This window comes from Dermochelys coriacea, chromosome 2 (genome assembly GCF_009764565.3).
Source record: "Dermochelys coriacea isolate rDerCor1 chromosome 2, rDerCor1.pri.v4, whole genome shotgun sequence".
Classification (NCBI taxonomy): domain Eukaryota; kingdom Metazoa; phylum Chordata; order Testudines; family Dermochelyidae; genus Dermochelys; species Dermochelys coriacea.
Genome location: NC_050069.1, coordinates 118,320,214 through 118,333,179, shown reverse-complemented (window position 1 = coordinate 118,333,179; position 12,966 = coordinate 118,320,214). Strand labels below are relative to the sequence as shown.

At 41.1% G+C, this 12,966-nt stretch overlaps 1 protein-coding gene across 1 annotated transcript in view; it reads left to right on the top strand.

The window, feature by feature from the left end:
• Positions 1 to 9,480, top strand: part of LOC119850471 (mevalonyl-coenzyme A hydratase sidH-like) — a 36,143-nt gene extending 26,663 nt beyond the window's left edge. The window contains 1 exon segment of the mRNA XM_038388504.2: positions 8,931 to 9,480. Within this exon segment, the coding sequence (XP_038244432.1) occupies positions 8,931 to 9,151 (221 nt within the window). The 3' untranslated portion in view covers positions 9,152 to 9,480.
• Positions 9,481 to 12,966: the final 3,486 nt, after the last annotated feature.

The window sequence follows — 12,966 nt, the reverse complement described above, 5'->3', positions numbered from 1 at the left end:
GCTGTTGCTGCTTCTTCCTTGCTGCTGGAGTCCCAGGTGTTGCCTCTGTCTCCATCCCCTGAACCACTTCACTAGGTGGTCTGCAAACCAGGTTGCAGTGCTGGGACTGCAGCAGCAGGGAAGAAGAAGCAGCAGCTGTAGGGATGGGAGGAGGAGGAGCTCAGCCAGCAGTCCTGCTGCTTCCTCCCTCCCAAGGCTGCAGGGACACAGAGAATGCTGCTGCCTCTGCGCTACTGGGTGTCCCTGCCGGGGGGGAGGGGGGGGGGAGGAGGAGGAGGGGAGGGAGGGTGTGTGTGTGTGTGTGCGTGCGTCCGTCCGTCCGTCCGTCCGTCCGTCCTTTTCACTTGTATGTGTTTAACGTGCCCCTCCAAAAGCAATCAAATTTAAAGTCCTGCACATGCCCTTGATTGGTTTTGATTAAAATGAAAAGGTCCCTATGTCATGGACCATGTTTTAATATATATTTGTACAGTGCTTAGAACAATAGGGTCCTGCTTCCTAAACAGGGGTCTTGTGGTGCTATCATGATACAATTAATAATCTAAAATATACATCTGTCACAGGATTGACACACTGCAGAGAGGACATCCAACATCTGTCACATTTGCTTTTACTGCTACACTGCTATTAAGTTGTTATTCGTGTTTAAAGTAGATCTTAAAGCAGCTGCTAACATAATACATCATCCAATTATCCATTCCCTTTATTGTAAATGTTTTGTAACATCACATAGCTGAAACTAGAACGTTAGCTGATGGGCTGCCATCATATTTTAGTAATTTATTTTGTTTTAAATGGAGGGAAACAAAACTTTCCAAATGTTGCTGTATGGTTTAAAAAAATGAAATGGGTTTCCTTATATTTTGGGCAAGGGAAATGAATAGAAGTTTTTCTAATGGAAGTCAGACGTAGCACTTGCTTTTACACTTAAAAAAAGCATATGTTCCAGTTTCTCTGCTTGTGAATCAGCCTTGTCCTGCCATTGTACAGTTCCTTGAAGATTTTTTTTATTTCCTTTCTAGCTAATTAGGTGCCTACTCCATCTCTCCAAAGCCTAGAGACAAAGATATTGTGAAGAACTAAAGTTACTTGAGGCAAGAATCTAGTTTAGAAAGAGATTTCCTTTACAAGTTAAATGTTATGTTTCCACTCAAAAGAAAGGTGCTGCTGTGCAGTCATAAAAAGCTGGCCAAAAACCCTGGGAACCTTTGCAGTCAACTGTGGTGTTTTTGATCCATGCCAACATGAATCACAGCTCTGGCCCAAGAGAAGCAATGCTTTCCGACTCTGTTAAGCTAGAATCCAAAGGACTCAAACAGCAGCTCACTCAGGGCCCAAATCTGCAAGCATTTATTCACATGAGTAGTCTTTCCTTGGGCAGCTGATCCCACTGATTTAAATAGGAGTAGTTGTGTGAGTGATCAAGGGTTTTCAGGATCTTGCCTTTATTCCCTCCATCCCTTTAATTCATTATTCTCAAATATTTCTCATATTGTAGTATCATTTTATACTTGTCTCGCCAGTAAAGATGAGCTTAGTTGCATTGAGTAAATATTATGTAATGTTCAGATGTTTACTGTCTGAGGGTTTGATCCTGCAAATGCTTACTACCAAGTATAATGGTTATGGAAATCAGCCAGGCCACTCATGGAAATAAGCACTATACCTAATAGTAAGTATATGCTGGATCAGACTTTAAGGGCTCACTAGTTTTTGAGTTCACTCAGCACCTTGCAGGACTGAAATCTTAATAGACAAAATACATATCTACAGAAAAGGGTGGTGGGAGGAGGTATGCAAACCCAAGACTTCCTCTTCCAGTTCTAGCGTTCCCTTTTGTTAATCCTTGTATGTTTTTTTTTTAGCTTTTACTTGTTTGCCTTTGTTTTTTAACTCATGCCAATTTGCATTTTTGTTTACTTGTTTCTAACAGTTTACTGGGTTTTTGTATGTTTGTCTGACTTTTTGTTTTATATTATAACCCTTGGTTAGTTTCTTTGTTAGAGCCATACCCTGGTGTCTGACCAAAGAACACTTAGTGCAGTTCAGGAAAGTGTGTGTGCAAGTGGCTTTAAGCAACCTTGCAGTTGCTTGATCTTGGGGCAGCTTTTTGCCCATGGAGTTCCAGGCACAAGCTAGAGCAGCCCGAAGACTACTCTAATTTGTATCTTATGCCATTAGGCATTAGCCCAAAGGGGCCATTACATCAGCCAGGAATCGTTGGGGTGCAAGGACACTCCAGCTACACCCTCTTTCACCATACAGTCACAAGGAGGGAGTGGTGTAGGTGCTACTGTGGTAGTTCCCCAACACTTAGGGATCCCTTGAGCTGGGAGTAGCCTCTTGCTTTAAGGCAGTTTTGCACTGGGGGAGTTGAACTAAAGTATTCCCATACCCTGGGGGAACTGGGCCTTTGTTTTTAAGCTAGTCCTATTTTCTGTTTGTTTGTTTTGTTTTGTTTTGTTTTAAATGTATGTAACTCTTTCCTATTTTCATATTTAACACTTTCAGAATGCCTACCATTTCCAGCCCTGGAAAGCGCTGTCCTCTCTCCTTAATATTGAGAGCTAGTGAAACCATAGCTGCCTGGCTCCTTCCCATATTGCTTACGTGGAAAGGTCTGTGGAGGCCAGGACTAGACCCTTTCAGAGTCATGTAGCATGTTCCTGGACTTGTCTACACTGCAGGCTTAGCTTGAGGTACCTACACTGGAGTTAACGCCTCTCGCGTCATGTTAGCCTAGTGGAGAAAGAGCATTCACACTGCAAAATGATTCTTGATCTGGACAGTGCTTGTATCAGTAGCACAAATTGACTGCATACCCACTGTGCTACTGGCTCGAGTGGCAGCAGAATCTGGGCTTCATCCCGCTGCATTGATGGACCAGCTAGCTCATGTTTAAAGTACCATTTAACTTGAGCTAGAGACTTTTGGGGGTCAGTGGAGTCTGTTGGGTAACACTCAAGTTATAGCTCTAGCTAACAGTGCAGTGAAAACAAGCCCTGTGTTACAAGTGTGCCTTTTATCGTTCTAAAAACTTTAAGCTCTCCATACTGACATCTGCTGCTATTTATCAATTTTAGTCAATTTAGGAAGTATAACCTGGTTTCTTTGTTAATTTAAAGAGAGTTGAAAACATGGAAATAGATTTTAAGAGGTTTCCTTCCAATAACAGGGGTGTATCCTGTAATAAAACAAGACGTTCTACTGTTAACCTCTGTCCATTATAGGGAACTACCTCTGTAAGGTAAATGTAGAAAACCTTTTCAAGCAGTCTCTAACATTTCCTGTAGAAGGAAAAAGGAAGACGCTCTACTGAGTTACCTCATTTTGAATTGGCCTGGAAATTGGTTTAATGCACAGTAGCAGCTGCTTTTCTTCAACTTAAACTGATATGACTGCTGCTTACTGTAGCCTGTTCTCTTGACTAGTTAGCAAAAAGATTGCAACATGTACTTTTAAATCTAAATGGGCATTGGAAATGGCTTTTTTTTTTTTTTTTTTTGCTTGTGTGTCTGAGAGTGTTTAATTGACTCAGGGCTAATTTCCTTTTAGCTAGGACAAAAAGGTACAAACGTGTGTGTGTGTGAGAGAGAGAGAGAGAGAAAAGTAGGTTGTTTTGATCATGGAGTGTGAAAGGAGGGAGAGGAGGTCAGTAATAACACAGGAGGTTATTCAAACCTCCCGAAGCGGCCGCCGTTTTTCAAGTCCAAAAAGTGACTAACGTCTCCATAGACTTGCTGTCGTACTGTGTGCATTCTGATATCCTGATTCCTTTTTCAAACATGAGTGTTTTGGTTGGCGCTGGATTATGTACCTTAGAAGTGAATGCGAATGAAACCAAGTTTTATTTACTGAATGTGTTGTTGTAAGCAAATGAGAATTCTATAAAGTGTGTTTTATCTTGGCAGTTAGCATTAACCTGTTGATTACAGAGCTAGATATAAAGCAAAGAAAACCTGGTGGTAGGACATTCTAGTGTCATGAAAGACCTTGGGCCTGATCCTCAGCTACAACTGAGATGTGCTTGGCTGAGCTGAAGAAGAGGTACACACTGTCTTTACACTCCCTCTATCTTAGAGCAATTCTTCCCTGATCTGCTTCCCTGGAACAGAATAAAGCAGCCTGCTCTAATGTCTGCCTGGGGCCCCAGAAGACTGATATGCTAGCAGAAGGTCACTGGGAAGTTGGCTATGCCCTGGGGCTAAAAGCAGAGAGGGGAAAATATAGGAACCAATCTGTGTGGCTTAGTGCTGTTTCAGTCTGTCACAATACTACAATAAAATGTCTTTGAATAGGTTTATGGTTTTGTTGCTTGCTGAAGGTGCATTGGCGTGATAGAGCACATCAGAGTGTTTTTAAGGCTACGTCTCCACTGGAAACTTCAAAGCGCTGCTGCGGGAGCGCTCCTGCAGCAGTGCTTTGAAGCGTGAGTGTGGTCATGCCTAAGTGCTGGGAGAGAGGTCTCCCAGTGCTCCTGGTAATCCACCTCCGTGAGGAGAATAGCTCCGAACACTGGGAGTGTGGCTCCCAGCGCTCAGGGCCTGTCCACACTAGCGCTTTAAAGCACACAAACTTGCTGTGCTCAGGGGGGTGATTTTTCACACCCCTGAGCTAGAAAGTTAGAGTGCTATAAAATGTAAGTGTAGACAAGCCCTTAGTAACACTCTGGCACCCCTCTTGCCTCTTCTATATCAAAAAGATTTTCCAGTCTCATCTTGCAATATTTGTTATCAATTCTAGGAGCCATTTTCGCTCCTTAATTTTTTGCTTATTTATTCTTTTCAGCATTGAAAAGGTTTCCATTTTATATTTCATATGAATTTTCCTAGTAATACTTAGTCAGTATTTAAAATATAGTGTGTTAAATTTCTTCGCATACTTAGAAAGTTACTTTATTTCAGTAGCACAACCATTCATTACCCTAACATTGTTAGCTAGTTTTGTGTGCACCTACGACTTAGCTTTTTTTTGTTTTTTGGAAAATGGGGGGAGGCCATATTTCTATTATATTGCAGCCTAGTTTGTTAATGTTGGGTCTCACACTTTCATCCATGTAAAAGAAACAGTATTCAGAAACTATAAGGGAGGTCAATTCAGACCTCTACAAATCAGTGTTTGCTCAAAGTATGCTTGGGGCAATTCTGTCCTATTGTAAATAGCCTAAAATGCCACATATGTAGTGGTGATATACATATGATTGATTGCAGAACCAATAATATTCATTACCTGGTTGTATACTTGATCATGCACTTTTGACCAGCTCATGCTCTCTGCCCTCTAGTCCATCTCATGTAGACACATCCGGACATTCCAAATCTCTGAACAACTTCACAAGTGCCAATTTAAAGAATAAATAAACCTGCCATAAACATGTTTCCTCCTTTCTCCCAAATGTGGAACTTCCCCTTTAAAAATTACCTGCTATTGATCCAGGACAGGCAGTACTCAATCCTGCTCCAGTGACAGGCTTAAGGTTTGATATCTTGAAGCCCTGCATAACTTTATGCCATTGGAAAGGGAAGAATCCAGGCTTCCAATGGGACCCAGCACTTGCTTCTAGGCTTGGGAGGTTGCAAGATATCAGACCTTAACCATATACCTAAAATGTTAACAGAAAAGCTATTTAGGTGCATTTTAGAGGTTTTTAGGGCCCTTCTGAGACTTGTGCCATCAGACTGGTAACTAAGGCATCTGGCTTCACAACAATGAAAGTGGTGGAGGGTCTGGGGTGTGGACAGTCAAGTCTAATGGTTAGTCAGATGTCTGGAAATGGATCCAAGGTCAGAGCTGGGGTCAGAGTCAGGAGCCAAGCTGAGGGTCAGAGCCAAAAATAGAGTCAGGAGTCAAGCCAGGGGTTGAAGTCAGGGTCCGTTTCTGGGTGGATGTAGGAGTAGAGACCTGAAGCAAGGCAGGAAAACAGGAACTGGGAGCAGACAGGGGTCTAGGATGAGGAGGTCAGGCACCAGGAACAGGCTGGGAGTCATGGCTCAGGAGTCAGACAACTAGGGAGGGTCTGTAGTAGCAGCCAGCCAGGGATTCACCTAGTTGCTCAGACAACTTCCCATGATTCTGTTTAGCTTAAGTAGTGCAACCCAGCCAATCGTTGGGGCTTGGTGTCTCGCACAGTCAGGAACTTTGCGGGCACAGCCCATTGTGAGCTAAAGTTCCAGAAACCCCTTCTCCAGGGGTTTGGGTGAGCTGCCAGGTAGCAACCATGGCCTGAGTTCTGTCTGGTGACCCACAGACCCAGGTTCAAGGCCCATAATTTCTCACTAGTAGTTCCTGTAAAAATGGTTGTGTGTATTGTGAACATAGGGGTGGAGAACAAGGAGGTGTGGGTCTGTAAAAAGGGCAGTAAAGATAGTCTTGCATTCTCCCCAGCCCTGTTGTGCTGGATGTCTATCTCTACTAGTTGTCATAGAGGGATCAAATAGAGAGAACTCTAAAATATGTTATAGTTGATTTTCTGTAGTATGTGTAGATGTAGGATAGAAGAGATGTAGCTATTAGTAATTCATAAGAGAATGTTGATATATCTCTTACTCATAATGGAATGGCAGAGAGGGGACTGTGCTGTTTCTGGACTATGAATAAACTGTAAGAGATGTAGCTATTAGCAATCATTTGGAGTGACCTGGATAGCTCACAAGATATTTGAGAAAACACTGCGATCCCAAACTCATGCTGATTAAACCTTTATGCTGCACCACACCATCATTTATCCTCTCTGCATTAAACACAAAACAAAAAAGACAAACCAATGCTGAGGTTGCCGTTAGAATCATGGGGTACTCTTAAGCGCTCCTTACTCTCTCAAGTTACAGTAGGCCCCTGAGGATTCCGATCCCAAGTCTCTGAGTCCCAGACAAGGAGCAGCTCCTATGACTGTCTCCAAGCAAAGGGTAAATGTGATCATTGGAGCAGGACTCTACCCCAAAAAAAACTTTCATCCTTCTTCTAGATTCCTTTCAATTAGGTATAGGTGAGTGTCCCTTTCCTATCCCTGTCATAGCCAAGGAGGCAAGCTTATGCTCCCTGGAGACACTGGAGGAGGGGAAAAATATTGGCTGTAGACTATCCTGACCGCTACTCACCTTCTTACCCAGAAGATATCAACATTTAAAGTGGGAGTTGGGATCTATTAAAAGGAATGGTGTCCTATCTGGAGGGACTGTGTGCCGTGAAACATTCCCCTAAACCTGCTGAAGTTACCTCTTGCTTGACAAACCCAGAATATGCTGCAGTTTGCCAACAATATTTAAAAGCATGCAGAGTCCCCTCCTCCCCCCATCTTTTGTGTTTCTGTATTAGTTTCTGATAGTTTTATAAGCTCCAAGAGTGCAATAGCTGGCAGAAATGATAGCTGTTATGGATGGAACATTTGAAACAGAGCTTTTCAGTTACATTATTCATTGTTGCATTTGATGGGGTTTAAAGTTCTACTGACCTTACAGAAGAGCTTTCTGTTGCCTTCTGGCTTCTATTAAAAGTGAAGTTAATTCACAAATAAAAACTTAAACTGGAGTTAAGGCTTTAAATAAGTGTTCATGAAATCAACTACTCAGAAAACAAGTTATAGCAAACATTTTAAAGGGAGGAAAATTGGTAATTTAAGCCTCTGCCCCATATCTCTTCCCAGTCTCAACCTATAGCCTAGAGGCCTCTTATATCCGTCTACCATATCTCCCTATATGCTCAATAGGGACTACAAACCACCTACTAAACAGGGCCCACAGGCAATCTTCTAGTTCACCCTCCTATTATGAGCTATAAACATTATAATTTATTTTCTTCTGTTCAGCAGGCCGGCTGTTGAGATGGGTAAAATTCATTGAAGTTACACCCACTTAAGCAACAGAGAGCTGGGAGAATTCAGCCCTCTCCCTAAGCATCTTGCATCTTATTCATAGTCCAGAAACAGCATAGTCTCCTCTCTGCTAATCCATTATGAGTAAGAAATCTATCAACGTTCTCTAATTAAACTGGAAACTGTACTGCACCTTCCATATTAATGTAACCCATATATGTCACAGCCTCTACTAGACAGCTATAGACATGTTAAAAGGACACTATTGCCTTAAAAATGTCATGTTGTCTTAAATATTTTGTCCCTACAAGTAACACCTTTAGATTACTTTAACTGAGAGAGGCTAAATCACTTTTCAAATTCGTTTACTAAGGATATTTCACAGCACTATGTAGTGAGTTTCAGGTGTTTTCCCATAATAGTCAATTACTTAATTTCCCCTGTTGCCTTGCATCTTGCATACACAAACAAGGGAGAGAAAAACATTTTTGAAATAGGAAAATGTTATTATAAACCAACAAGTATTGGCTGAAGGGGTCGGGGAAAATGTAGTATCAAACTACCTTTAACTCTTTTTAAATTGACTAGGTTCTAGGGTAAAGCTGTGGCTTTAAAATATTTGAATTCCTGACTAATACATTTAAACAGTAATTAGGATATAAGTATATTCCTGTTAGGTGGAGATGGTAAACATGAAGATTGGAACAGAGTTGTGATTGTTCGAGGAACCTTAACTATGAATTTCTTCACTTTCAGATGTTTGTTTTTATAAGGATAGTGGTGTAGTAATGTTATTGAATTAGGTATTTATATACAACCATTTCTCTCACAAAGATTTGGATCTGATAAATTTGCATTACATATTTTTAGAAACTATTTCTAGGTAAAGAAAGTAGTGGGTCTGTGTCCCGGGTGTGTGTGTATGTGAATAATAAGATGTTACTATTTTTTAAATGCCTCTTCTAGACTACTTGCACTAAAGAAACTGCATTCATCAAATGAGAGGAAAAAATCTGGGCATACATAGCAAATATTGGTTTTAGTCTGCTTCCATCTTTGAACTAAATTAGCGCTAAACCACTCTTTCCCAGTTCATATTCTTTTATGTTCCTATTTGTAGCCCTTCAGTCTGCCATTGAGCTTGCTAACCAAATCTCTGCCTTTCCTCAACAATGCATGCGAGGAGACCGAAGTTCTGCTTATTACAGTGTCTTTGATGCCACCTCATTCACAGAAGCCCTGCAGTTTGAGTTTGATGCCGGTGTGCAAGTGATTTCGAAAGAGTCTCTCCCTGGTGCTAAAAAGTTCAGCTTAGGGGTGGGACGTGGAGGAAAGTTATAAAAGTCAAATATTTTCTGCATGTAGAAAAGGTTTTATAATAATTAAAATAGTAGAGGTCTACTAAATTTACAAAAATAATGGAAGACCTGAAAAAATTATTATATAAATTCAAAATTTATAATTTACTCTAGGGTACATAATCTTGATGTATGGGAAGTTGCATACATAATTGTGTTAGCAAAGGTTATGTACATAAATCCTTGTGAATGGAGGTGTTAATATATTTTGTACCTAAAAATCATTGTCATGATGAAAAATTTCAATTTTTATTGTACCTTTGTTCTGAAATCCTGAAATAAAGCTAATTCTTTTACATTTTTTTATTTGAATATTTTAGCCATTAGTCTTTATTAAAAGAAAAAGGAATTGCTTCCCATAACCTGTGTATAAAACTACTAAAAATGCATGGCAGTAACATAATTTATATAAATGAAGCTGATTGATTTGCCAAATGAAGACACCCAAACCAGCTATTTATTTTTTAGGCTAGGACTAGGTAGCACAGCTTTATTTACGTACAACCTAAATACTACAGCTACCAGAAGAAATTAACTACTGTAGTTAATTCTTATTTTCAAAACTCCATATCTTGAAACACAATTCCCCTGGTAGCAGATCTGTTCATGGAACTATTTACAGTATATTAGTGACAAAGAGAACCTGCACCTGCTCAGTTCTCATACAGCCAGGAACTTGGCTTATGGGCAAGAATTTAAAAGAAGTTAAAAAAAATTAAACCATTTTACTGCTAGCTTTCCAGTATGGATGTCTTTCAGAAACAGTTATGCATGAGCTTTTCATTTCACCACCAGATGTCCTCCAGGAGTAGGAAAATATGATGACCTGAAAGATACTCTGAAGCCTGAGTCTACAACATTTTTGAAGATATGACAGTGAAAGGAAAGTTTGAGTGAAAGCAAATGTTACCACAGAGTTTTGGATAGTGTGCGTGTTGTGGAGGCTTCCTGGCAGGTGAAAAATTATTTCAGTAGCACTAACTTATTTATTTAACTCTTAAAGTATTTGTCCTAGTCTGCAACAGATTACATACATGCCTTTCCTTTTGCCTTCACCCAGAGAATTAGGTCTTGCTCTCTATTCTTTATCCTTTTTAGAAATGTGCAATTTCAAATGATAACATGTTTTTGTTTGAAATTTGAATCTGTGGTATAATCTCTTTAAGAAAACATAAATCTTTCATTCCTTCTAGTGAGTTACTGAGGAAGCAAAGCAACATAATGGCTTGTCTAGTGCTGATAACATGGTCAGAATCCAAAACAAGGCATTCTGATTCAGGTGGTCGTGGCAGCTCTTTAGGAACCCTAGGGCAGTAGTCCACATCATTGGTAAGAACTACTAAAGGAAGGCTAGAGACTGAGCTACAGCACAGTAGCAAAGAGTTCACGTTATTTGTTGTGGAGAGGTTAAGTCGTCATGCTGGTTTGTATAGAAAGTCTACCTTAATAAGACTGAGGTAATTTAGCAGAACGTTGCTGGAAAGTTCAGTGTGTCCATATCCTGACACTGATTGGTCCTGGGATGCCCAAACACTGACACTTCTATAGCTATATTACAATAACACATATTCAAAACTCAATATTTCATTTAAGAATTAAAAAGCTTAGATGATGTATGCTTGTTATGGATCATCAGAAAAGCAATGTTCACTACCATGACAACTGTCCGACGGTTCAATCCTAAAAGGTGCTGAACGCTTTCAGCTCAAGTTGATTTCAAGAAGAGATGAGGGCACTCAAGCTACATAATTAACTGTGGAAAATTATATGTATTTAAAATGTGACACTTCCTTCTGTAGTATCCAAAATATGAAGCAGAATTGATAAGTCTCTTGTGGAGAAAGTGATGTAAACTGCCCCTAAACAGACATACAGTGGAAAGGTGGGTGAGGTAATATCTTTTATTGGACGAACTTCTGTTGGTGAGAGGGACACGTTTTCAGGCTTACACAGAGCTCTTCTTCAGATCTGGTAAATGTACTCAGTGGCATAGCTAAATACAAGTAGAACACATTTCAAGGGACCATTCAATGTGAAGTGGCCCATTAACACCTTCCAGTCATGGGGGGCGGGGGGAGGGAGGAAGTGGGAAATAATCAAATCCTTCCGTAAACAACTCTAAGAGAAAAGGAGTACTTGTGGCACCTTAGAGACTAACAAATTTATTAGAGCATAAGCTTTCGTGAGCTACAGCTCAAGAAACTCTGCAACCTCATCCCCCACAAACCCATCCCAGGGATCTTCTATGTGCTTCCCAAAATCCACAAACAAGGGAAAACGGGTAGACCCATCATATCTGACCACTGCACTGTCACCAAAGGAATATGAGTCCTCATAGAAACCATCCTCAAACTACTCACCACCCAAAGGACCAGCTTCCTCTAGGACACTGCCAACTTCCTCCAGAAACTCCACAACATTCACAATTTCCCTCAGAACACCATCCTTGCCACCATGGATGTCACCTCCCTAAACACCAACATCCCTCATGATGATTGTGTTGTTGCCTGCCTCAAACATTTACAAGGTAACCGACAACACTCAGATATCCACCCCAAACACATCACCAAGTTCGTTCATTTTATCTTTGCCCAAAATAATATTTAATTCAACAACAAACACTTTGCCATACCATGGGAACAGCCATGAGTGCTAGGATGGCTCCCCAATACCAGACTACCTAAATTCCCTCAGATTTCCATCACAGCTCAACCACGGCTACCCATCCATTAAACTCTCTAGAACAACTTTCAGGATGTCACGATCAGCTTCAGCAATGGAACCCTACAGACAACTATATACAAGAAGCCCACTTCCCGCGCCTACCTTCACAGATACAGTAACCACCCCAAACACATCAAGAAATCTGTTATCTACAGCCAGGCACTCAGATACCACAGAATATGCTCAGAGGAGAAAGTCCAGCACCTTAACACATATGTACATCTTAACACACTTAAAACTGCCTTCGCCAACCAAGGACACTGCTAGCAAAGTAGATTGCATCATGAAACAGGTCACCCTACCCTGAGAGACCTGCTTCAATACAGAAATAAAACCCCTCTGACCTCACACCCCTAGTTGTCACCTGCCACCCTAAACTGGAACCTATATAGGGTATCAAACAACTACAACCCATACTCAATGGGGACCCCTTTCCTGAACCCCCTCTTCTGGGCTTCAAACAGCCCCCCAGGCATTCCGAGATCATCAGAAGCAAGTTCCCTATAGACCAGGACACACCAACTCAAAGCAGCACCAGATCCTGTCAGAACAACAGATGCAAAACCTGTAGACAGATCTGCATTGCTACAAAGATCAACACGCCCCACAACACACCTTTCAAGATCCCTGGGTCCTGCGCATGCCTATCAAAACGTGGTGTACCTCATCCAGTGTACTAAATGCCCCAATAACAACTACGTGGGTGAAATGAAACCAGACGATCATCTTGAACGAACTTGAACGAACTCACACTGGGAAATGATCAAAGACAAAAACACCACATCACCTGTTGCTGAACATTACTTTCACAAAACCTTCATATCTGACCTCTCAGTCCTCATCCTCAAAGAAAACCTGCACAACACCTTCAAAAGACGAGCCTGGGAGCTTAAATTCATAACTTTGCTAGACACTAAAAATCATGGACTGAACAGAGACAGTGGATTTATGGCTTATTATCTATAGCCCACGAACCTGTTCCCTCCCTTCCCCCACCCCGCCCTCCCAGTGACTGCAGAGGTGTAAACAGGACACTTCAACTTGAATGGTCCCTTGAAATATGTGTTATCTACT